This window comes from Anopheles moucheti, chromosome 3 (genome assembly GCF_943734755.1).
Source record: "Anopheles moucheti chromosome 3, idAnoMoucSN_F20_07, whole genome shotgun sequence".
NCBI classification, from domain to species: domain Eukaryota; kingdom Metazoa; phylum Arthropoda; class Insecta; order Diptera; family Culicidae; genus Anopheles; species Anopheles moucheti.
Genome location: NC_069141.1, coordinates 8,583,075 through 8,605,523, shown reverse-complemented (window position 1 = coordinate 8,605,523; position 22,449 = coordinate 8,583,075). Strand labels below are relative to the sequence as shown.

The window sequence follows — 22,449 nt, the reverse complement described above, 5'->3', positions numbered from 1 at the left end:
ACAAAACAGTATCCAGCCTGTATCATCATAGTAGCCCAAAATGTGATTGCCGCCAGTTGGAGTGCACTGTCGAACCGACAAAATGAAGCAAGATTCTGTACAAAAATTTGCTCCCAATAGCGACTACCGCCAAACTTTAAACCGGCTGAAAGCGGAATTCGATCGTCGGTACAATGATCAAAAACCGGCATCGATTGCCACGCTGGCAGAATATGACTTTATTCGTACCCTTGGTGCGGGTGCATTTGGTACAGTGGTAAGTAGCGGTGTGTTTAGTGTACTGTATGCAACAATGCGTTAATATGCACTGGCTTTCACTCCTCAAGAAACTTATCAAACGAAAAACCAGCGGTGAATACTTTGCCATGAAGATACTGTCCAAGGAGAGAATCGTCTATCAGAAGCAATTGCAGCACACGTCCAATGAGAAGCAAATTTTGCAAGGCATTCGGTTCCCGTTTGTCGTGAATCTCGAAATGTGCTACAAGGATAATTCCTACATATATCTAGTAATGCCATTTGTGAATGGAGGTGAAATGTTTACGCTGCTTCGCCGATCACGCAGATTTTCTGAAGCACAATCCACTTTCTACGGAGCCCAAGTGGCACTGGCGTTGGAGTATTTGCACTCCTGCAACCTTATTTATCGCGATTTGAAACCAGAAAACCTGCTAATCGACTATCGTGGATACGTGAAAATGACTGATTTCGGGTTTTGTAAGGTAATAGATAATAATGTGTTGCCTCTTATGAATCCAAATATTAATCCTGTTCTATCGCAATGAAGGTGATCAAGGATAGAACCTGGACGTTATGTGGCACACCGGAATATCTTGCACCGGAAATTATTCAAGCGAAAGGATACGGGAAAAGTGTCGATTGGTGGTCTTATGGCGTTTTGCTGTACGAAATGGGAGCCGGATATTCACCGTTTTATGTCAGCAGTGTCGACCAGATGGCTTTGTTTGAACGGATCTGCAAAGCCAAGTACAAATTCCCGAAGAACTTCTCCTCGGATTTGTGCGATCTTGTGCACCATCTGCTGCAAACGGACCTTTCTCGACGCTACGGCAATCTGCGCAATGGGTGCAATGACATCAAACAACACGCATGGTTCAAGTCCACTAATTGGTTCGCCCTGCTCAATCGGGAACTATCCGCGCCGTACGTACCGAAACTCGAAGGACCGGGTGACGCCTCCCGGTTCGATGTTTACGATGAGCAAAATCTGAAGATAGCCTCGAAGTGCCAATATGCGAAAGAATTTGCAGAGTTTTAAGCTTTATTCTAGTGCATCATGCGCGTTTCCTGGAATGTCCAATTGGTTGGACATTTTTTACAGTGCTAGATAGGAGACGAAACGGTAAAGACAATCTTATTCCATTCTAAGATATGGTAGAAAATTTATAATAATTTAGATTTAGATTATGGTCCTGCCATAGTCCCGCATTGTGCAGCCATCTCAAAATTGCGGAACCTTAAGACTAATGACACGCCCAAAGCGAGATGTGAGCAATTTCAGTGATGTATTGCCAGTGTCTCCATTACTTTTGGCATCCGGAGTCCTCGGTGTGATCGCTTTCGGGTTAATGTTTTTATGCACCTTTCCCGTAATTCCAGCGATCGATAACAAGCGTTCACTTTCGCCGCGATAGTTGCGAATTTTTCTCGGTTTGCGGGAATTTGTCTCCATGTCATGTTCAGAATGTGAACGCGCAGATTTCAATTGTCTCCCCTTGGATTGTACACCGTGGTTTAATATTTGCTGATGTTGGCGCAATTTCTCCACAATCTTCTCTTTCCACAAAGAAATCGTATGGTTGTTTATCATTCCTAATCTTTCGTCCCGGGTCGATCGTGCTTTGTACTCTTGAGTAGGAGAGTTAGGAGGAACTTCGGTTTGCAAAAAGGAATCCTCTTCAACGACTGACCGTGCAACAGCATTCTGTAACAGATTCGAATGCAGTTCCTTAATGTGGACGTGCTAATGGTGGAAAAAAACATCGATTTAGTTGAGCGTTCGTACCAAACCACCCATTCTACTTACCACTTCGGTTTCGTCCAAAAACATTCGGAAACATATCGGACAGAACGGTTTGCGGTGCATTTTCATGTGTGTGGTCATACTGAGCTGTGTGTGGAGGTAGTAATCACATTCGTAGCAGTAATGCTTTGGCCCACGAATCGTAGTGTTCAAAGAAAGTGTGGTGAGAGCTTTCATGTAGCTCTAAAATAAGTAAAAAAAAGTCGAATTATTGATTTACCGTTTGCAACTCGCTCGCTAAAGCACAGAGTGTATTTACTAACCTGTGAAAATCCGCCATTTAATGACGCTTCCCGATCAAAGCATAGCTCCGTGTTTTCATTTTCATCTTTGCAAATGGACCCCATTTCGGATACAGCAGCCTCAGGTGTTTCGGTATCCGAACGGGCTAATGCATCAGCCGACATTAGTGTGCCGCGTTTCAGATTGATTCAAACGAATTAAAGTGATTAACACTTGAAACACTCTCACTACACTTCAGGTTGATTGAAAAATATCTGTTACTAAGGACCGGTATGTTTGAGGACACGCCGAAAACTGAAGCTCGGTTGAAAATGGTGCAGACCGGCTTTGTATAGAGAAAAGAAGGTTATGCGCGCCTACTCTGATGACTTTGATGACAAACAACCATTGCTGACGAATGCGCCGGCGTGTGTCAATTTAATGGGAATGGCTGAATTTCTACCTCTTCTTACTATCAGATCAAAACAATTTTATATTAAGCTGTTCCAGCATTCCAGTTTCCTGGAAGGCTTTAGCTGGGTTGATTGAAGTATTCTAGGAAATAGGTTTCTGTGAATCCACATTTGGATTGATGGCGTAGATTCTTCGTAGAGCCAAGAACCGCATAACGTTTCCATGGTAACATTATTTCCCACACCCATGGATCATTTTTTTGTGTGGAACATTTTTGATTTCATATCTCTTCTTTAAACTCCTTTCTTTCGCTAGGCTATCTATGATCCCCTCGCCAACAATTTATTTTTCCATGTATGCTATGATTTTACCAAATGGCAATTTTTTACACGTATCGACGACCACAGACGTGCAATTCGAGAATGTTTTTGATTGTTGTTCTTGAGTATTCGCGCGTATTCTAGCAGTTTTCATTCGGATTCGGATAAGGGTATAATGTGACGCAAGATTCTTAAGAACTGGTTAAGTGTAATTTGGAGTACTCATGTTAAAATGATATGCCGCATATGAGCATCACAGTCCAGGTGGGAGCTGAACGCAAACAGAACGTGTCGTATATTTATACGATACATTTCATTCGTGATAACTGACCAAGGTTCGGGACTAATAAACTACAATGGCCAAATATCTTAAACACGATGCAAGATGTCCAGATCAGACAAATGGTTATCTCAGACTAAAAGAGGAAGCCGCTAAGGCTCAATGTCTGTAAAAACCTAAAATAACAACAATAGCTCTATGTGACTTGCTTTGCCGAAAAGTTTGTTTTCGGCCAGAGGGAGCCAAGGTTACATCCAAGCCAATGCATCTCGGGCAATGTGAAATTTGACAATTTATGAAAGTAATTGAAATAAAATTAACAACGTCAACCAATTGGGAAGAAACCGTCTTTTTAAACATCCAAACAACTGAGAGTTTCCACATAGGGTCACAAACTGAGCTAGTACACACGTTTCGGTCAGGGTTAAGTCAACCCTGTGCACATTTGACACCGTGAATGCCAACGCCACTGTCACAGGAAGATTGAAAACAACAATATTAATTTTTTTTCTTCCTCTCGAAGGAGCCAAATGGTGATGATGGCGATGACGAACGTACTCAGGTTAATTTAAGTTAATCGAATTGTTGCCTGTTTATTTACAAGTGACTAGGCTAAAGCTTGAAAGATTCGAACGAATTCAGTGTGAAAGTGATACAGTGCGGGTAAAGCAGTTGGCGGAAAAACGGGGCCAAAAGAACGACCGTCAACATGAATCTGCACGAGCCGGTTGATCCGAATAAGGTATTGAAAACAGAAGAAACATGTTTTGGGCCTTCGTGACAGAATAATGCAAATGATTGCTTATCGGTTATCGTTGCAGCCTTTCGATGAGCTGACACCGGAAGAAAAGATGAGGTAAATGTGGGATAAACTGTGGAAATATGAACGTACCACGTACACATGCCCGCAATGCGTGGTGTGGGGCGGCTTTTATCGATCGTTTATTATCGGCGATGAGACCGCTGCTCGCGTTCCAAACCGTTCAACGACACAGCACACACTGTTAAATGACTCAACTAATAATTTATCTGCTTTCGTGAAATGAGATCTTTTATGGTAAATTTTTGGTCATGCGGTAGATTACTTATTTTATCTCTTTCTTCAAAACTCTAGACTGGAGCACATTAAAATGTATGAAAAACACAAGGGCCATGAATCGATGCACATGGAAATGGTTGTGATACTGCTGGTCACGCTCATAATTGCCCAAGTAGTGTTGGTAGAATGGAAGAAACGCCATTACAGATCATACTCGGTGCGTTGGGCATGTTCATTCGCGATATTAATTCCACCGCCAACCATTTTCTCACTATTTCTCTTTATTTTTGTAGCTAATGACACTACTCGCCCTGTGGATAATACCATTCGTACTCAGCTTACGCAGCCAATACTGGCGGTTTATCTTCTTCTGGCTAATATTCAGCTGCATCACCGGGCTGGTGATGCGCAAAGCGGTACGCAAACCGATCTCCGGCACCACACCACGGCTCGTTTACAAATGGTTTTACTTCATCTACAAACTCAGCTACCTGCTCGGCATCATTGGGTACATTGTGATGATGTTTACGTTTTTCGGCGTAAACTTCATCTTCAACCAACCGCCCCACACGTGGATGGACGTTGGGCTGTTGCTGGTGTTTTACGGATTGTACTACGGTGTGCTTGGCCGTGACATATCGGAAATCTGTGCCGATAAAATGGCCTGCCACATTGGGTATTACACCCCGAAGGGTATACCGACGAGGCATCTCGAGCGAAATGTGTGCGCTGTGTGTGGCAATCAGTTGCTGACGGACGTGAACGAGTCCGGTGTGATTGAGAACACGTTCAAGCTGACCTGTGATCATGTTTTCCACGAGTTTTGTATCCGCGGTTGGTGCATCGTGGGGAAGAAACAAACCTGCCCGTATTGCAAGGAAAAGGTTGACCTGAAAAAAATGTTCTGTAATCCGTAAGTTTCGAATTATCCATGCGAGCGATTCATAGTTTTGTGTCCGTTTAATTATTATGTAACCGTTTAACCGCTTGTGTTTTTAGGTGGGAACGTCCCCATGTACTGTACGGTCAGCTACTGGACTGGATCCGGTGGCTTGTGGCATGGCAACCGTTAATACTGTTCATTGTGCAAGGTATCAACTGGATGCTCGGGCTGGAGTAGAACCCACACCAATGCGAACCATTTGTTCCACATTCGTTTATTCCATCTCCTATCGGACGATTCCACTAGTCGCGCTGGCAATTGATTAACTTCATGTGTGTATTTTAATTGAGCTGTTATTTTACTCTTCCTTTTGTTAATCGAAACCAAAAAGAGCACTGGTGCTGTTTCTGGAGCTGGTATCTCGTCGGCTCCTCATAGTTTAGGTTGTAAACCGTTCTATATGCCTCTTGATTCAAATCACTTTTGTAGACCAAACGTAGATAGCACCGGGTAGACATCTGTTTTGAGAGGAGCATTTCTTTTGGGTAAACTTGGAGAGATCATTAATTTTAATTAGTTTTGCGTATTATTTTCAATGTGTGGAAAGTTTTAAGTTCAAGATAGACCAGATTTTTAAATGATTTCCTTGAAACTTTTTGCAATCCTAATAATAAGAAACTTCGTGAAATATCATCTTTACCGACAAGAGTTAAATATGTTGTGAGGTTGTACTTTCCAATCAATTTATTTTCCATTTTTTCTTTAATGTACAGACTTGTGCCATAAAGTGTACCTTGTTCGAATTCAATCGAAATAATCCTCAATATCAATATCTGGATTGAGCAAATCTTCACCGTACGGTGACAGATCGAGTTGGTTAAGGATTAAATTCTCGCACGTCTCTTCTAGTCCCGTTTCGCCGACAAGCAATGCACCCTGCAACCGGCCGTCCACCAACACAAACTTGATGTACTCCAATCCGGGTGTCATACGTAGTAACACCTCGTACTTGTCGTTCAATCCTTGTCCATTATAGCGCCCCAATAGTACCACCTGATAACCGAACAGGGTCGTAACGTGGTTGAACATTTCGAAGCAAAAATCTTGATAAATCTCTTCACCGACACGCCTAGCGGCCATGCTCCGGGCGGCCATTGCTCCCATTTGACGAGCCTGTGTCCACAGTCGCATCTGGAACCAGTGCGGTGCAAGTTCCCATCCGGCGTAGCAAACATCTCCGGCAGCATAAACATTGTTCACGGATGTTTCCATCGACCAGTTCACGAAAAGACCTCCATCCGGTCCCAGTTTAAATGGTTTATCGCATCCACCTGTCCAACTTACAGCTGGAACGACACCCGTGGCGGATACTACGAAATCACACTCAATCTTCGTACCATTGGTAAGAAGAACCTCTAGTCCGGAGGTTACTTCGTTAATGTCCTCAACTTCAACCGATTGGTGAACGGTTACTTTGTTGCCATTGCGGGATACTGTATCTCCGTGCTTCTGGATGTCAAAAGCACGGTGCCAATCGGGTCCTAATGCAGCACCACGCTGGCTGCCTCCAGCCGTAGACATGTTTGAAGCTTCGTTCTGTTCCGTGTACCTCATTCGCTTGTATATTGTCTTTTCCTTCTCCTCTATTGTCTTTGTACTTAACCGCTCTTGAAAGAACGTAGCTGCACCGGAATCAACAAATGTGGAGCTTATGTACGGATCCTTTATCACCCAGTGAATTTCCTCCATTCCGCTCACCTCGTACACCAGCTCCGATGCAATGCCACCGTTTCCAACGACCACCAAACGAGTCGCAGTGTGAATGCGTTTGCGGAATTCTTCCACCGATTCCGTGTCGCGTATACCGATCACGTTTGTGTTGCCTTTAGCCTTATCGATTATGTTAGGTCGTGCACCGGTACAAAGGCAAAGGTATTGATAATTGATACATCTTCCTGCGACCGTTTTTATAAGGAAGGATTCACTTATGATCGATTCAAGCTGATCGAGCAACACATCGATATTATTTGCCGATGCAAGTTCTCCCGTGCTTTTTTCCTCCACATCAAAGCGGTTTAGAATTTTCCCGAGTGGAACCACATTAGTGACAGCTTTGACGAGAGTGGACTCGGTTAGTAGTAGAATCCTGTCGGTTGGTTCGTTGCGAAGAAGGTTCAACGTTTCGGCACAAGTCACGCCAGCAATACCACCTCCCACGATAACGTAGGTATACGACATGGTCTCCGCCATTATATTGTTATGGAAAATCTATTGTTATGGACACACAATAGATTGTGCTTTTGATTGGTTTCTATTCAACACCACGAGTGGTTTATATGCTTTTTCTACACTACGCTCGTTCGGTTAATCACTGTATTTTGTAGCAATTCGTCGCAAATGCTTCACTTATGAAACTAAAAGCACACTAGCCTGGATTCCTAGTTTAAGGAATTGCTATCCTTAGCAGGATAATATTCACTGTAATCATACTCTCGGAAGGGCACATCAAATGTAAGCATTCCTCGGTCCATAGCCCTTTCGACGGCTACTAGCAGTTGGGTGTGTTTCTTCTGGCACAGTCCAGTGACCCGATAGCTCAACACTTCGCCTGTCTGTGGTGAAATAAACTGCTTCAGCAGATCAATATTGTTGTGATCTAGCACCAGATACTCATCGCGACAAATCGGACAAGGATTACCGGTAGAAATACGGTCCTTGCGTATGCAGGTTTTGCGCGTCAACTTCGGCGGGTATGGTCCTTTATGGTTACGTCGATACTGTTTCCACACCGGATTGTCTTGGTAGGTTTGCCGGTAAGCGTCGCTCGCCAGGTAGCGGATGCTCGTCTCTACCGGTATCACCCGTGAGCGATCCTTCGGATCATCAATGGGTTGTTTGGATGCAGCTGCTCCTTCTTCGCCTGGTTCAGGCTCTTCGCTTACTGCCGCTTCTTCTGTGGGTTCGTTTTCTGGCTTTGTAGAACGTTGCTGGAACGGGGTTCTTGAGAGGAACCGTGTTTGGCCAGTTCGGATTTTTAGTATACTTTGGCGATAGATAGAAATGACCTCTGCTCCGAATAAACGCAACACTGACATTGTGGTCGATGACGGCTTGCTGTGACGTAATGCAGATTGTTTGAAGCGCTTTCTGTCCGCAGAGGTTTTGCTAGAACAACCGAAATAATTGCAATGCGATGCAAGTAATGGAGAATAAGAAAAAGTTTTCACAAAACACTAGCAAAACAAACAAATCCTGTAGAATTATCCTTTTTGTGCAATATGTGCTTACCGGCACTGAGTTCGTTGGTGTTCAGTTCGGCGCAGTGGAATCCAAAATCTGTCATCCGGTTTGTCGTGCACGTTTCGCTCCGAACCACACGAGGCATGAAGCCGCGGTTTGTTTTTATTTTATTATGATGCAAAAGTTCACTATGGATGAAACTTACAAAATAAAATCTTCAAAAATTTCACAAAAAGTATTTTCTATCAGAAATGGATGCTTTTGTAGGACTACACATGGATGAAAATAATTTTTTAGAAATTTCTTCTCCACCAGAAATTCCGTACGCAGCCGAATATTACTTGACAGCTTTCAAATCCTTCCAGTACAGCCAGTCCACTCGATGTCAGGCGCGTGAGCTAAACAAATCAATGTGCGAACCAAAGTAGCCAGAGAAATCTAGTCCTCGGAAACCGTGTACAAAATACAAAGTTTCAAACCGTAAATCCGTTTTCGTGATGCTTTCGGTGTCCCGCATTGCGGTCGGGAACGTGCGATGCGTACATCCGGGCTTTGTACGCGCGAGAAAACACATTTCCGCTGGAGGTTAGTGAACACCGGGGAATTGGCTGATGTAATCAAGGATAATTGATTTATCGATTTTTTTTTGCCTTCCTCTGCAGGCTTCACCCAAACTTTTGGCAGCCGGCGGTGGATATCCATCAAGGTAAATCACGGCCTACTAGCGAAAGAATCAGATTTGAACCGACGCAGAAGGCGATCGCCGACAGAACGCAAAGAGCAATCGAACGATCCGTGCAGTTGTGAGGACGATGCACCGGACGGTCCAAATTCTAGTACAATTATTACACCATGTGACGAAAACCGTCGAATACCTATGATGGGCGAGTTGATACAATTTCCGAACGATCCCAGTCCGTATCCGGCCCCTCCAAGACGACACATTCCCATAAATCGATTCTTTCAGGTTCTAAATTTAGGTTCTCATTGGATTGATAAGCACTGAATGCGAAAAGAATGTGTAAATAACTTTGTTTCTTCTTAAAACACACCATTCGTCTATTCTCAGCCGAAACCGGTTGAAACAGTGCCCGATCCCGTGTTAATTTCTTGTGAAAAGTGCGAAAGTAATGAGGATCACAAAGATGATGATCAGGAGGTTTTGTTTGCTATTACTTTTGCTACATGTATTATTGGTCTAATGTGGAAATACTCATCAAACTTTTGGATTTTATTGTTGCAGGAAACAGAACAAAAAGCCATTGCGAGTAGGAGTGGTCCAACATGTCCGCCACCACCGCCTCCACCTCCAAAACAATCCTACACGGGTTACATACTCGGTGCCATCGCCCTTACGGCAGGTGGTCTAGGACTTGCGTATTATAATGGGATATTCGATGGACCATCGCCTCCAATACCACTGGACGACACAAAGGAAGATCCGAGACGAAAGAAGCAAACATATCCGGCTTCATCGAAAGATCTTCCAAAACACGTTCCTTACTTGTTGATCGGTGGAGGAACCGCCAGTATTGCAGCTTTTCGATCGATTCGTGGACACGATCCTAAAGCGAAAGTGATGATGATCACCAACGAGCTCGAAATGCCGTATATGCGCCCTCCGCTCTCGAAGGAACTATGGTTTAATCCGACCGAAACGGAACCACTAAAGTTCCGACAGTGGAACGGTAGTGAACGAAGTATTTTCTACGAATCGAACGATTACTACATCGATCCGAGTAAACTCAGTGATGCAGTAAACGGTGGAGTAGCCGTAGCTCGCGGCTACGAAGTGCACCGGCTGGATGTGGTAAACCGGAAAGCTATTCTTACCGATGGTACGGAAATAACGTACGATAAGTGTCTGATCGCGACCGGTGCTCGGCCCAAAAATTTGCCCATCTTTGAATCGGCTCCACGGGATGTCCGGGAACGTGTGACCCTATTCAAGAATGTACACGATTTTGAGCAACTGTCTTCAAAGCTGGATGATGGCTGTCGGGTTGCAATTGTTGGTGGAGGATTCCTTGGCAGCGAGCTAGCCTGTGCATTGTCCAAATCGGAGCAAACGCGTAAGAAAAAGGTGGAAGTGTTTCAGCTCTTTCACGAAGGCGGCAATATGGCAAAGGTTCTGCCCGAATATCTGAGCAGTTGGACGACGGCGCGATTGCGCGAGGAGGGCGTAACGGTGTGGCCAAAGACACAGGTGAAGGCGGTCGAAATGCAAGGCGCGAAACTTAAACTTACGCTTATGGACGACAGTGTACTGCTGGTTGACAGGGTGATAGTGGCGGTTGGTTCGGAACCGAATACGGATCTTGCAAAAACCTCCGCACTCGAGGTTGATAGCCAGAATGGAGGGTTTTTGGTTGATGCTGAGTTGAGAGCAAGATCAAACGTATTTGTGGCTGGGGATGCGGCATGCTTCTACGACACAAAATTCGGACGCAGGAGAGTTGAACATCACGATCACGCTATTGTGTCGGGACGATTGGCAGGCGAAAACATGGTTGGATTGAGTGAGTACTTTGTAAGGTGCTTTTATCCAAAAACACAGATTTTAATGCCCTTTCTTGTTTACAGATAAACCTTACACACATCAAAGCATGTTCTGGTCGGATCTTGGTCCTCGGATTAGCTACGAAGCGATTGGTCTCATCGATTCTGCCCTGCCCACTGTAGCTGTGTTTGCTAAACGTACTGCAGAAGAGATGTCTCGAGCGGTCGCGGCTGTTACCGGTGGAGCTAACGACTCGGAAAAGCTTCAAGCAGCAAACGCCAACGTTAGCGTTGATGTAAAAGCCGTCTCCATTACAGGAGGAGAGCAAAAGCAAGTGGAGCCAGCAAAAGAACAAAGTAAAGGACAGCAGGAACCGGAAGACAGTTTCGACAAGGGTGTCATATTTTATCTACGCGATAAGAAAGTCGTCGGATTGGTGCTATGGAACGTGTTTAATCGTATGGGAACTGCCAGAAAAATTCTGGATCAGCACACCGAGTACGACGATCTAAATGAGGTTGCAAAACTGTTCAATCTCCACGAACGACCTGCAGAAGATGCGGAAATAGAAGCAGAATAATGTGCATAGCCAGGGTGTAGGAAATTGTTTCAAAAGCGCACATAAGTCGTTGCTCTTGTGGTCTGGCGGCGAAGTATTTTGCTTAAATCGAACAGTAGAGAACAAGCATTTGCAATAATAATATACGGTTAAGTTACAAAATACAAATTTCCGTGTCAAGAAACTCTTCAGCTTTTGTTTTATTTTGTACGTTTATGTATTAGCGGTAAGGAATAGAACAGTCTTCAAACACTTCGGTAGCCCAGCACTAGCTCCTAGCTCCATCTCGTACGTACTTTACTTGATTTTTGCTTCCGCACCAACGTACTTCACTTCATCGAAGGCCTTCCGAGCTCGCTTCAGCTCTTCGTTCATCGTAAGCAGATCCTTCACGCGAGCATATTTACGAGAATTCTTGCGCACCAGAAATACAATGTCCTCCACCTGCACACGACCCGTACGCCCAATTTCCATCGCTCGGTGTGTCATCTCGGTTATAAATTCAACCACCAAATCTTCCAGCAGATCGACACTTTCGGTGTACGGGTTCTGATCGTCACCGAACCCATACATCATGCAGCGCAGCTCCTTGCTAAACAGACGCTTGCGGCCGGACGAGGTTTCGATCTGTACCTCACCAAGCTCGTCATCTTCAAACTGGAGGGATAACCAAGTATTCGTTAGCTTTCTTACTGTACTTCGGTGATATTCTGTTTACACTAAAGCTATCTTACCTCTGCTTGATCGAAACCTTCCTCCGGTGGATTAGCAGTCATTTTCGGAACTTCTTTTGCACAACTTAATACAAACTACTTAGCTGGTTTGCAAATTAAAAGATCGTTGTATTTATAACTTGATTAAATCGATAATAAAAGAAACAAAAGCTGGCGAATATCTTGTTTGTTGTTGATCTGACAGCAAGCTGTTTTCTGTGCGATTTGACAGCTGGATACTTCAAACGATTCGATGGCTGCGTACGGGATTAATCTTCCATCCTGTCCTGAAAAGTAAAAAAGCTAATTTTAAATCCATGAAACTAACGTCTATTTTGTAGACTAAAATTGTACAAACAGTATTCTATGGTACGGCAACAATACATCTAAAATGTACATAGAATAACAACAAATCATGATTACGTTCATACAACGATAACTCCCGATAACACACAATAATACCACAAATCTCCATAACCAAATAGAGAACAAATCAGATATAACTGGACATTTACACAGCAATCTATTAAATATCTGCAGTAAACAACTAGAACATAAGAGATTGTCTTTTTAAACTAACCAACAAACCCCCGGTGGTCCAGCATTAATCGATCTCAATAATCGTATCATCAATTTCGATGATCTGATCATCGTGATCATCTCTCGTTTCATTGTTTTCACTCGTAACTTCTGCTTTCTTCACATCCTCTAATGAATGTTTAACATCTCTAACATCCAGGGTGCTGTTCTCTACACCATCATACTCGCTTGATTCTTCCTCTGACTGACTCATCGAACCAGACACCCCTGTATCACTGGCGGACTGTGCGTCCTTTTCACTTCCGTCCGAAATTTCCACCGAGCGGCTGTTATGCTTGGTAGAGGACAGTTTAGTTGCTTCAAGATAATTGGCACAAAAACTTACATTAGTCACGTCGCAGATCGGATCTTCCAAGCCACCGTCCTCATCCGGCTGCTCGGTATCATCTCCATCGACAAAGCACGAACTGTTGAACCGCTCACTAAAGCCCTTACGGATGACAAAATTGCCCTTTGTATTATCCCGAAATTCACAGCCTCCCTCGAACGTGAACTCCTCCCTCTCGATCGTATTGAAATCTTCAAACACCTGCGATCGACTTCTTTCGGTCGGTTCTCCGGCCCCGTTGTTTTGAGCATCATCGTTGAAATCCTCCAGCAACACGCCATACTGCGAACAGTGTGTTACGCTTGCCGATTGGAATAGAATTTGGCACTGATCAAGCGTCTCCAGCCCGGTCATACAGCGGCTTATAGTGGTGTTGAGCAGGTTAATCGTGCAATCGTGATTACTGTAGATGCCGGTCGAAAATTCCTGTATCACACACCGCTCGAACGTGATGGTACAGTTCCCGAAGATCACGATGCCCTGTTTGGTGCTCGAACTCGGATCGCCCGTAAAGCAACAGTTCCGGAAGGTGACGTTACCCTTGTTGATTACCACACCGGTGCGCACATTCGAACAATCCAGTCGGATGTTTTCCAGCGTAAAATCACCATCGATCGTCAACAGTACGCTGTCGTCGTTTTTGGACACGATCGTAGGATTCTCCTTGGTAGCCCGATCGTATTCGTCCACGAACGCCGTATTGCTCACGCCCCGGAACGATCCACCACTGTTAAGATATTCGAGAAACGTAATGTCCTGCCGGGTGCCAGGTGGTAAATAGATCGCACAATCGGGACTGCAATGATCCAGCGCGTGCTGCAGAGAGTCACACATTTTAACCGAAATCTTAGGGTCCATCAGCTCCTTGGCACTCTGCAGATAGGTAAGCTGCTCATCCAAGGATGCAGCTTGTGTGACAATGTACGACATGGACGTTTCACCCTTCACCTTCCCTGATCCGAAGCGAACCTTCTCAAAAACGCTCCGCATCACGGGATTCTCCAAGATGTTGATTTCATTTTTGATCGTATTCATGCGTAAATTAAGCTGCAATAGTTCGCTCGACCGATTATCCTGTACAATGGACGATTCATGATCTTCGTCTTCCTCGTCCGCGTTCAGCTGCTGCTCTATAAAAGCGCGCTTGCGCTGGATGTACCGAGCTTCGGCGAGCAGGGCCAGTGCGTGCGATGAAAGCTGACGTGACATCGTCTTATTCTTCAGATCGTAGCAAAACCGAATGCGCGATTCCAGATGCTTATCGATCCAGCTATGTTCGTCCTCCCCGTCGTTGTCCCACGGCATCCAGAGATGTTGGTAGAAAAATCTCAGCTTATCAATACACTCGGCCGTAATGTTGACGTTCAGTTCGGCGAAATTTTGTTCGCGCAGCGGCCACAGCTCGTCCAGATCGACGATGAGCTGGGGCTCGGGCAATTGCACATCATCGTCCTGGATCGCTTCGATGATAAAGATTGCTTTCAGCTCGTCGAACAGCACCTGATCGACCGTGCCGAGCACAACGAGCGGATACTTCACGGACAGTTGTTCGCATACCGGGCGCGATGCCTTCCAGAGCGCTTGCCAGCCCGTCGGTTCCACGGCAACCTCCACGAAATTGGTCCACTCCGCCCGGATCGCGGATGCCGGAATGTTGGTACCACCACCGTTAAGCACATTGGTTGTTTCGAGCAGACGCGTAAGGAATGTTTTCTTGAACTCGTACACTTCCATCTTTGTTGTGAATGATGAGGCAGGGACGGCTTGAAATTCGTTACCAGATTCAAACAACTGAATATTTTGAAAGGTGCTGAAAGTCAAGCCATGCTGGAATGTACAAGGTTCGGACATAATTCATGGAACAGTGTCGCCATCTTCAAACGATTTTATTGCTTAGAAAACGACATTATATGACATATATACAGCCATTAAGTGTTCGAAAAGACCTCAAAAAGGTTTCAAACCACTATTTCATAATTAGTAATAATTAACATAATTTTCAATGCTTTGAAAAGGTTTCTAATGTGGAGCTCGTTTGGAACCGAAACGTCAAATAGCTCGGATTTCGTATGAGCTAACAACTATGGGAAAAGAATTTGACTACTGGTCCATATCCAACTATGGGATCATACGGTGGTCACAACCACTTCGTCGCATTTGTCAAAGCGACGGAGTCTTTCTCCCACTTTTTTCAAGAATTCCGAAGAGGCAAGATTGCCGTCGTCGCTGCCGTTGTCGGTTCGCTGAAGTTTTATCAAGCCAGCAAAGTGCGTTCCAAAACATCTGCAAATTTATCTCTTGAATAGTTCTTAAACAAAGTGTGCGGTGTTTGTTATTTCTTTGTGGGTGATTTCACCATCGCTCTGCTCTGCGAGCGCTAAGGTTGGAGCTCTTGTTTTTCGCAAAAACATAGTGTATGACTAATTGTTATTATTTTCCTGATCGCCGTCCAAGGGTCACTTCTTCGCTTAGCTATCGATGGCCACTAAACTCTAGAGTCTATTCTGAAACACCAAATATTCGTCTAATATTTCGTAATGGTTTCTAGCTGCCATTAGGATGGAAAAGTGGACGAGCTGACCGTGCAACCTGAAAGGGGTTTTTGTGGCTGTGAAGCGATTAGATGTAGTGAATTGGTGGCAGGCAACAGTACGCATAACATTTTCCATTCACCTGTGAACTCATTTCGCAGTGCTGGGCTAGTGGATTCTAGGGGGAACGTCATCCAATTGTCGTGTCTCGTTGTGGTCACCCTCGTCATGGTGGGAGAGTAGTGTGTTGGGGAAGGTTTTTTTTGCGCAAATTAAATTATCACCTCTAAATGCACATCGTGCAACCGGGGGCGTTTGGCGGGTGCTGTTACCATCTTCCCCGTGGAAATACACACCCGGCAGTGTGGTACACACGATACCTTACGACCGAACGCAACGGTGCGAGGTAGCCGATTACATAAAAAAAAAACCTGTAAAAAGGAAAATCGCCACTGCGTCCCTGGTTGCTTCAACATGATCTGCGATGTTTATAGCTTCTAGCTACAGAGAGCTCAAAACAGCGGTTAAAATATTCGCTCCAAAATGGTCCATTTAATTGCTTATGATTCTCGGAAAGGCAAAGAAAATTTCAGCACACACAAAAAGTAACGCAGTCCGTAAGCCGCCAGCAGCCCGTAAACTCGTATACCGCCACCAATGTGTGCGTGTGTGGTTGTAGAGAAGTCAAAAGGAATGTTTTTCGAAAACGAAGGACGAAAAACGTTAGCAAGAAACGAGAACTTCCCCAAAATAAGGGAATAGAAAACACACGTCTCGTACCCAGGGAGAATTAGCTTGTCGTTAGAGCATTGCGATACAGTTATTCCATCTCGTTCATGCTGAGCGGCACATAATCGTGCATTTCACTTACACGTCACACACGTACACACGTTCCCGGGTACGGTGTCATCCTGTCACGCAACAAGCGCCCCCGTGCGGAGAAACCCGGCAGATGACAGAGCGAGAGAGAGAGAGAGAATGAAACGAGTCGCAAACATCAGTAGAACATCGAGGGAGATGAAATTCCAGTAGTCTCTCTTTATGCGCTGTGAGAGAAACAAAAAATGCAGCTGACCACTTGCCAACATAAAAAAACACAACATGTACACATCATTCCGCGAAAGTGGGCGCATCCACCTTTCGACCCTTTTCGTATCAAATGTTCTTTGCTCGCTACAGATGGATAGTTGATGTTTACCTTCTAGTCCGCGTGTGTGCCGCGAGATTATAAAGGGTTTTCTTTTTCCAGTGTACATGTGTGCGATTTATAAGCGAAAAAATCCATTCTTTGAACAATTATAATCAGTACTTGGATCATTATTTAAGCTCACAGTTTCCTGCGATTGCTTTTGTTGAAAATAGGAAAATTTGTGTATTTCTCCGATTCATTTTTGCAAACATGTTTTCATTAAAGATGTTTTGTTCTCGCTTAATATTTTCAGTAACCGTGAAAAAATCATCAACTTGAGCTGCACTATTGTTCGTTGTTAGTTGGTGCAAAACGTGAGTGTGTGATTCGAGTCTCGGGTGGGAGAGCTAAATAAACAACACAGTGATTTTAGAAAATTGTTGTTATCAAACGTTCAGAATGAAAGTTTGTGTTGAATGAAGTGAATTTTTGAAGAGTGTTCGCTAGTGATTTTTGGATAAAGTGTTACTTACGATCGATATTTTTTTTGTTCGGCCTTATATAAAACCTGCTGAATTACATTATAATCAGTAGTATAGTTGTGTGTATTTGTTAAAAAAGGGTAGTGTCAGTGTTCTCACTCGTGGAATAGTGGATATCTTGGAGATATCTTGGATTACCATAGCAATAGCTCTCCAATACACGTCATAGCATCTGCTGTGACGAGCCTCCCTCTGCATATCCCAAGGAAACAGACACACTAAAATCAAGGAGAAGGTAAGTGTCACAGACCCTGAAGCGCATGTCAAGCCCCCTTTCCGAGTGTCCTTGATCCGCTTGTAGAGATGTTCCTGTTTTGTGTGGTTCCTGTTGGCTAGGCAACCCTTCCACGCATTCAAATGCCCTCATTGTTGGTTTCTACCTATGGCGTGTGCCTTTTCCCTCGTGCTTTCCATGCGAGGAGAGTAAAGAAACCGACAAAAAAGATTGTTAAGGGCGCATATTATTATAACCTTGAACTTGGACGAGAAAAAAAGGCGTAGTTTGTAGCATGTTTATTGCTGTGTTCCGTGTATGGAGTGCTTTTTGGTACTCTTTGTTAAGCGGATATTTTTACATCTTTTTAAAGTAATAGCACGAGGTGTTTCGTTAAAAATAGAATTGGTAGCCAAGTGGTGGGTGTGCATTGTTAACCTTAGCCGGCCTCGAAACGAACTTTTTAGAGATTTGAATCTTCTCTTGAACATTGCTCACCATGACCTCCCCGAACATTCCCCGAATGGGAACTGGGAACATTCTTTCCTCCCACGCTGAGGTTTGTTGGTGTTCTTATTTTGTATTGCTTCAATTGTATTTCTGTTGAAGGAATTTTCAAACCAGTCGTGATATGTTTGATGTTTTTGACAAAAATTGCACAAACCGATGATATCCAAGTTCAATCCAAAATAAATCTATTCTCAGAAATGGCAAGGAATCATTTGACCTAGATACGCTACATCACATAAATAGCTGACACGTTTATGCATTCTTCCACAGAAACATAATAACAACAAGCGAGTGCGTGTGTGTTTCGGGTTAGTTAAACAAATACATTGACAAAACAGTAAACATACAAGCAGAGGGAGCATTTCAAGCATTGAGATTGTTTGGGTTTTTGTTTGACAAATGATGTCATAAAAATATGGCTTAACTAAATATGCAATTTAGGTGAGTATTCACTAAAAACTCAACACTGTTCCGATCAGTCATCACCTTTATATTCACTAAAAAAAGTCACCAAACACAAGGACACACTATCAGATGCTACGAAGCGTATAGGAACTATGCGTGTTCGTTGTGATGTAGTGTTGTCTGGCTGAATTTCATCGCATGTCCACTGTTTGATAACTGTTCACTGATAAGATAAGAAAAATCAAAGCCTTCTCTTGAACGAGCAAGGATGATGGTTTGTTCTTGGGTCTAAATGGCGCACAAATTAGACAAAAAGTCCTCCCAAGTAGGCGAGTTTGCACAGCGTGATAGCGGAAAGACACAGCCAGACTCCACTACAATCGTACCACCGACGTAGCATAATTGACAAACGTCTCTCTACCCGCACACGTTTCCGGGGTGGGTGGAGAGTGTGTCCACCATCGCATCACGAGCAAAGGTAGCTCGATAAGAAGCTGTCAGTTTGCTCAACAGCAGAACAGTTCACTCGTGGTGGAGTGGTTTGTGTGTGCGATGCGCGTGTAGAATTTGCGCAAAAAAAAAGATGATCATGATTCCAACTCCACCACCGGCTGCTACTACTACTGCCACATTCATCATTAATCATCAACTGCTCCATACGGGGCAAGCCAATAGTGAAACACAGCAAAACGCTCTAGAAGCGCCTACATTTGGCTTGCACATGGGTTTTCGCCGTCGTGCCAATTATACATTTTGCGATTCAAAGCTTAAATGGGTTTCCGGTGTCGATTTGGTAGAGCGAGATAGTACCGGCAAATGCCACACCCTTGCATTAGGGAGTGTGTGTGTAGTAGTAGCTTGGGTTGTTTTTGGGGTGGTTGTTCTCTTAGTAGGGTGAATAAATCCAAACGTAAATAATGGCGAAAAGCCATGCGAATGAAGCTAAATGTAGAAGTTCAGATGAGCACCACATCAACACATCAACTTTAGGACTAGTGATGCAAATTACAACTCATCATAGTGAATCAAATCGAAGTGCATGAATCAAACTGATGAGCCTTTAACTCTCACTTTGTGAAGAGTTATAATCTGTGTGAGTCACTAGTTGCAGCAGGGAGTTAGCACTCAATCTAATTTATAAGTTCTTATTTAAATCAGAGGTGATTCAAATCACATTGAGTTAGTTAAATTGCGACTGAGTCATAAAAAGTAGTTTTGTGCTTAATCAATTTCTCAATGTCATTCATATGAATCTTTCGTGAGGAGTCATTCCATTCAGGAATCGCCTTTCATAAGATTCATGAAATCGAGATTCAGATTGAATCATTCAGTTTAAAAATGCATTCAGATTCATGAATCTGAATCAGATTCATCCGATACTAATAAAAACCTTTCGTGGAGATTCATGAAGATTTGCACACTTGCTTTCAAGATTTAATTCACTGATTTATTTCAAGCAAAGCTTCAAAGCAAAAAAAAACAAAGCTTCAAAATACGTGATAGTTCTAGTGTCTTCCTTCAAGCTGTATCAATAGAGACTAAAGGGATCATTTTCTTCGTTACATGCTTCCTTTCCCCGAAAAATTTGTTTATTCATATGTCTTCTGTGCATTGTTTGAACGTAAGCATCGCACAGGGTGCTGTGAAACTTTGCGTGCGATCTTATTCCCTGTTTTATCTATGACGAGAAGATTGATTGATCTTCGAGATGTGGCAAGGAAAAACAAAACAAAACCCCTGATCGTCCAAACAAACATGAAGATCACTGTGTGTGTGTGCTGTGAGGCTAAACAATAACAATCCCACCGACACAGACAGCCAGGCTCGAGGTTCACGAGGTGTGCTGTTGTTGTTGGGTGGTTGAATTAAGTGGCCCGAGAGGAGTCAACGGCCAATCTGGCTTTAAAATGCGAACCAACATTTCGGCAGACTCATTAGCGGATACCAACCTCGCCATCGTCCGGGAGTGGAAAAGCAAGAGAAAGGAAGGAGCGAAAAGCAACACCACACGGGGTTTTTTTTGTAGCATTTTCTCCTCGGCAAGATATCTCTATGTTGCCGCATTTGCCTCTTGTCGCCTTTGGAACAGATGGAACGAATCGATTGGCTCGTGTAATGCTGGAATGCTGTGGCCAGTTTTTGACCGGTCCCACCTGATCGGCTCGTTAGAAGTGGATCCTATGCTTGGCAACTGCTTGTTAAAGAGCCTCTTCTAAGCGGGTTCGATCGCGGCTCGATAGCGTTTCGAAGAAGCTAACGGGAAAATAGTGCTGTCGGAAGAATACTTTTCTATTCCGTGCGCTTGGAGGAGTATGGTGTTTTTATGATCTTTTATTCTTTAAAAAATTTGAAGATCTTGTACGTCGACATCGGATGACTTTAGTATGTTGCGTCTCACGGAGAGATTAAGACAAAATATTGAAGACAGAGGCATAAGATTGAAGATTGAATGAAATATTCCGTAGGGAATTCATTTAGCGCATTCTGTTACAACAAAATTGATAAACACTTCTACTGGCGAAGTCCCATAGCGTTTGTGTGATGATCTCAGCAGAGGAGGAAGATCAGATAACTGCGAGATTGGAACATCAGGTGTGAAGATCGTGCAGCATATTCACCAGCACACTCTGCCCCGTACGGAACTGCACGAATAAGTTGGAATACGAATAAGTTTTGCATAAAAAGCACAATATCACACCCATCAGCGCCAAACATGCGCGAGATGAGTTATGGTAATTTAGTTTTTAAAACCTCTCCCACAACACCCGTTACTTTACGGACGTGGCCACGTTTCAGGGTTGTTTTCCGAGACAGTGGATGTGATAACGTTCGCAGCGTTACTGACCGGTTAGTTATCTGCCATTTAGCGTTCGTTGCGTAATCGTGTTCGTTCTGCATCTCCAGCACATCTCGATGTTTTCAGGTGATCATCATCACCTGAACGCTAGATTTGGCACGTCCCGGGTGATGGCGAATGAAGCAGTCGAGAATGGAGGGAAATGTGTCTCTCTCCGTCTGTGTGCTTTTGCTTCACCCAAACACACACACACACACGCGCATACAGAGATCCTCATGATCACGGGGCTTATCCCACGAAATGAGACGTGTGAAAGCCATGGAAACGATTACCGTTCGATCGAAAGGGGGTGAAAAAGCATCGAGAACGAATGACCATCGTTAATGTGTACGGTTCATTCATTCTTTCCGTTCTTTTTGCGGTGGGCACAGTGAGTTGGAAAAGGTTGTCTTTTTGGGGATGGGAAGAGAAACCAATCGATCGGAGGTGGGTAGACTGAGAGAGGGTGGCTGATGACGCAGTTGAGGGAAGGGGGAGGAGGGATGCTGGAACAGCCTGGTTGGGGAATTGCAGAAGCACAGAACGGCGAAGGTGAAGGTTAATGTCCAGCATGGAATGTCCCGGACCGAGGTGGGAGCAAAAGGTGTGTGTGTGTGTGGTATGTGCGTGCGCATGTCTCTGTGTGTCAATTTTCATCGTTTGTTCTTGCCCCAAAAAATTGGGAAGGAGGTTCTGATCTTCTGTAGTCTGCTTAAATCGGTAGAAGCAGTAGTGTTGTATAACCTGTTCCGGTACCATTCCCCACTCGTCCACGTTGTACAGCGCGAAAGGGGGACCGGTTATCATGGTGCGCGATTTACGATACACACAGCGACACGTTAAAAATTCCACGTCGAACAATGGTTGGAGGGCTCTTATCTGAGGAATGCGTTTCGTCACGGAAACGTAGTACAACTTTTGGAAGGATTTTTGGGTGTTTCGCAAGGTAGAATAGAGTAATCATTGGCCACTAGTATCACTCACTTTACCGATCATCGGGAACGTTGTTACTACTAGGTAGAAAGCGTCTAGTGAGACAGGCTCAACTGTGTCTCGTCTGGATCGTGCTCGTTGGATCTTTGGTTGGGCTATTGGAGATTGAATAATTGAAGGTCACTGATAGCTCAGACTCAGCCACAC

The 22,449-nt window shown here is 44.1% G+C and overlaps 9 protein-coding genes across 12 annotated transcripts in view; 4 read left to right on the top strand and 5 right to left on the bottom strand.

Moving 5' to 3' along the window:
- The first annotated feature begins 82 nt into the window (after window positions 1-82).
- On the top strand, window positions 83-1,279 carry LOC128305965 (cAMP-dependent protein kinase catalytic subunit alpha-like). Its single transcript, XM_053043614.1, has 3 exons — window positions 83-256; window positions 327-722; window positions 788-1,279. The coding sequence occupies exons 1-3, from the start codon at window positions 83-85 to the stop codon at window positions 1,277-1,279; spliced, it is 1,062 nt and encodes a 353-aa protein (XP_052899574.1).
- LOC128303695 (uncharacterized) lies at window positions 1,274-2,722 on the bottom strand. Its single transcript, XM_053040741.1, has 3 exons — window positions 2,308-2,722; window positions 2,048-2,227; window positions 1,274-1,984 (listed from the first exon to the last, which is right to left on the bottom strand). Exons 1-3 carry the CDS (start codon window positions 2,449-2,451, stop codon window positions 1,463-1,465), a joined length of 846 nt encoding a protein of 281 aa, XP_052896701.1. The 5' UTR covers window positions 2,452-2,722; the 3' UTR covers window positions 1,274-1,462.
- Window positions 2,723-3,825: 1,103 nt separating this feature from the next.
- LOC128305872 (RING finger protein 121) lies at window positions 3,826-6,004 on the top strand. The gene is made up of 5 exons (XM_053043501.1): window positions 3,826-4,022; window positions 4,102-4,136; window positions 4,395-4,536; window positions 4,613-5,232; window positions 5,319-6,004. The coding sequence occupies exons 1-5, from the start codon at window positions 3,990-3,992 to the stop codon at window positions 5,437-5,439; spliced, it is 951 nt and encodes a 316-aa protein (XP_052899461.1). The 5' UTR covers window positions 3,826-3,989; the 3' UTR covers window positions 5,440-6,004.
- Window positions 5,824-7,600, bottom strand: LOC128305871 (pyridine nucleotide-disulfide oxidoreductase domain-containing protein 1). Its single transcript, XM_053043500.1, has one exon. The coding sequence runs from the start codon at window positions 7,450-7,452 to the stop codon at window positions 6,007-6,009; it is 1,446 nt and encodes a 481-aa protein (XP_052899460.1). The 5' UTR covers window positions 7,453-7,600; the 3' UTR covers window positions 5,824-6,006.
- A 21-nt stretch (window positions 7,601-7,621) lies between these two features.
- LOC128305873 (28S ribosomal protein S18b, mitochondrial) lies at window positions 7,622-8,525 on the bottom strand. Its single transcript, XM_053043502.1, has 2 exons — window positions 8,491-8,525; window positions 7,622-8,367 (listed from the first exon to the last, which is right to left on the bottom strand). Exon 2 carries the CDS (start codon window positions 8,295-8,297, stop codon window positions 7,641-7,643), a length of 657 nt encoding a protein of 218 aa, XP_052899462.1. The 5' UTR covers window positions 8,298-8,367; window positions 8,491-8,525; the 3' UTR covers window positions 7,622-7,640.
- A 214-nt stretch (window positions 8,526-8,739) lies between these two features.
- On the top strand, window positions 8,740-11,679 carry LOC128303241 (apoptosis-inducing factor 1, mitochondrial). The gene is made up of 4 exons (XM_053040127.1): window positions 8,740-9,027; window positions 9,105-9,148; window positions 9,686-10,961; window positions 11,026-11,679. Exons 1-4 carry the CDS (start codon window positions 8,940-8,942, stop codon window positions 11,520-11,522), a joined length of 1,905 nt encoding a protein of 634 aa, XP_052896087.1. The 5' UTR covers window positions 8,740-8,939; the 3' UTR covers window positions 11,523-11,679.
- On the bottom strand, window positions 11,669-12,411 carry LOC128303261 (transcription initiation factor TFIID subunit 13). The gene is made up of 2 exons (XM_053040156.1): window positions 12,236-12,411; window positions 11,669-12,158 (listed from the first exon to the last, which is right to left on the bottom strand). The coding sequence occupies exons 1-2, from the start codon at window positions 12,275-12,277 to the stop codon at window positions 11,799-11,801; spliced, it is 402 nt and encodes a 133-aa protein (XP_052896116.1). The 5' UTR covers window positions 12,278-12,411; the 3' UTR covers window positions 11,669-11,798.
- On the bottom strand, window positions 12,363-22,084 carry LOC128303243 (protein nessun dorma). Of its 2 annotated transcripts, XM_053040130.1 has the most exons (3): window positions 22,076-22,084; window positions 12,795-14,876; window positions 12,363-12,501 (listed from the first exon to the last, which is right to left on the bottom strand). In XM_053040130.1, the coding sequence occupies exon 2, from the start codon at window positions 14,874-14,876 to the stop codon at window positions 12,819-12,821; it is 2,058 nt and encodes a 685-aa protein (XP_052896090.1). In that variant the 5' UTR covers window positions 22,076-22,084; the 3' UTR covers window positions 12,363-12,501; window positions 12,795-12,818. The 2 variants fall into 2 exon arrangements, with proteins under 2 accessions (XP_052896090.1, XP_052896089.1); XM_053040129.1 differs by lacking the exon at window positions 22,076-22,084 and having other exon boundaries at window positions 12,387-12,501; window positions 13,140-14,876.
- Window positions 15,350-22,449, top strand: part of LOC128303244 (protein kinase C and casein kinase substrate in neurons protein 1) — a 33,053-nt gene continuing 25,953 nt past the window's right edge. For 2 of the 3 annotated variants that reach the window (XM_053040134.1, XM_053040131.1), the window contains exons 1-2: window positions 15,368-15,524; window positions 17,116-17,579. The gene's annotated coding sequence lies outside the window, so the exon portion shown is untranslated. Of the gene's footprint in view, window positions 15,525-17,115; window positions 17,580-22,449 lie in introns of all 3 variants that reach the window. The other variant, XM_053040132.1, reaches the window with a different exon arrangement.

What these genes read in the sequence shown, in the direction of transcription:
- LOC128305965 (XM_053043614.1), top strand. Translation starts at nt 83, where the DNA reads ATGAAGCAAGATTCTGTACAAAAATTTGCTCCCAATAGCGACTACCGC. An exon ending in CGGGTGCATTTGGTACAGTG is followed by an intron (nt 257 to 326) that starts GTAAGTAGCGGT and finishes TCACTCCTCAAG; the next exon opens with AAACTTATCAAACGAAAAAC. An exon ending in CTGATTTCGGGTTTTGTAAG is followed by an intron (nt 723 to 787) that starts GTAATAGATAAT and finishes ATCGCAATGAAG; the next exon opens with GTGATCAAGGATAGAACCTG.
- LOC128303695 (XM_053040741.1), bottom strand. Translation starts at nt 2,451, where the DNA reads ATGTCGGCTGATGCATTAGCCCGTTCGGATACCGAAACACCTGAGGCT. An exon ending in TAAATGGCGGATTTTCACAG is followed by an intron (nt 2,228 to 2,307) that starts GTTAGTAAATAC and finishes TACTTATTTTAG; the next exon opens with AGCTACATGAAAGCTCTCAC. An exon ending in TTTTGGACGAAACCGAAGTG is followed by an intron (nt 1,985 to 2,047) that starts GTAAGTAGAATG and finishes TTCCACCATTAG; the next exon opens with CACGTCCACATTAAGGAACT.
- LOC128305872 (XM_053043501.1), top strand. Translation starts at nt 3,990, where the DNA reads ATGAATCTGCACGAGCCGGTTGATCCGAATAAG. An exon ending in GCCATTACAGATCATACTCG is followed by an intron (nt 4,537 to 4,612) that starts GTGCGTTGGGCA and finishes TTATTTTTGTAG; the next exon opens with CTAATGACACTACTCGCCCT. An exon ending in AAAAAAATGTTCTGTAATCC is followed by an intron (nt 5,233 to 5,318) that starts GTAAGTTTCGAA and finishes TTGTGTTTTTAG; the next exon opens with GTGGGAACGTCCCCATGTAC.
- LOC128305871 (XM_053043500.1), bottom strand. Translation starts at nt 7,452, where the DNA reads ATGGCGGAGACCATGTCGTATACCTACGTTATCGTGGGAGGTGGTATT.
- LOC128305873 (XM_053043502.1), bottom strand. Translation starts at nt 8,297, where the DNA reads ATGTCAGTGTTGCGTTTATTCGGAGCAGAGGTCATTTCTATCTATCGC.
- LOC128303241 (XM_053040127.1), top strand. Translation starts at nt 8,940, where the DNA reads ATGCTTTCGGTGTCCCGCATTGCGGTCGGGAACGTGCGATGCGTACAT. An exon ending in GGCGGTGGATATCCATCAAG is followed by an intron (nt 9,149 to 9,685) that starts GTAAATCACGGC and finishes TTATTGTTGCAG; the next exon opens with GAAACAGAACAAAAAGCCAT. An exon ending in CGAAAACATGGTTGGATTGA is followed by an intron (nt 10,962 to 11,025) that starts GTGAGTACTTTG and finishes TCTTGTTTACAG; the next exon opens with ATAAACCTTACACACATCAA.
- LOC128303261 (XM_053040156.1), bottom strand. Translation starts at nt 12,277, where the DNA reads ATGACTGCTAATCCACCGGAGGAAGGTTTCGATCAAGCAGAG. An exon ending in AAGGTTTCGATCAAGCAGAG is followed by an intron (nt 12,159 to 12,235) that starts GTAAGATAGCTT and finishes TTATCCCTCCAG; the next exon opens with TTTGAAGATGACGAGCTTGG.
- LOC128303243 (XM_053040130.1), bottom strand. Translation starts at nt 14,876, where the DNA reads ATGGAAGTGTACGAGTTCAAGAAAACATTCCTTACGCGTCTGCTCGAA.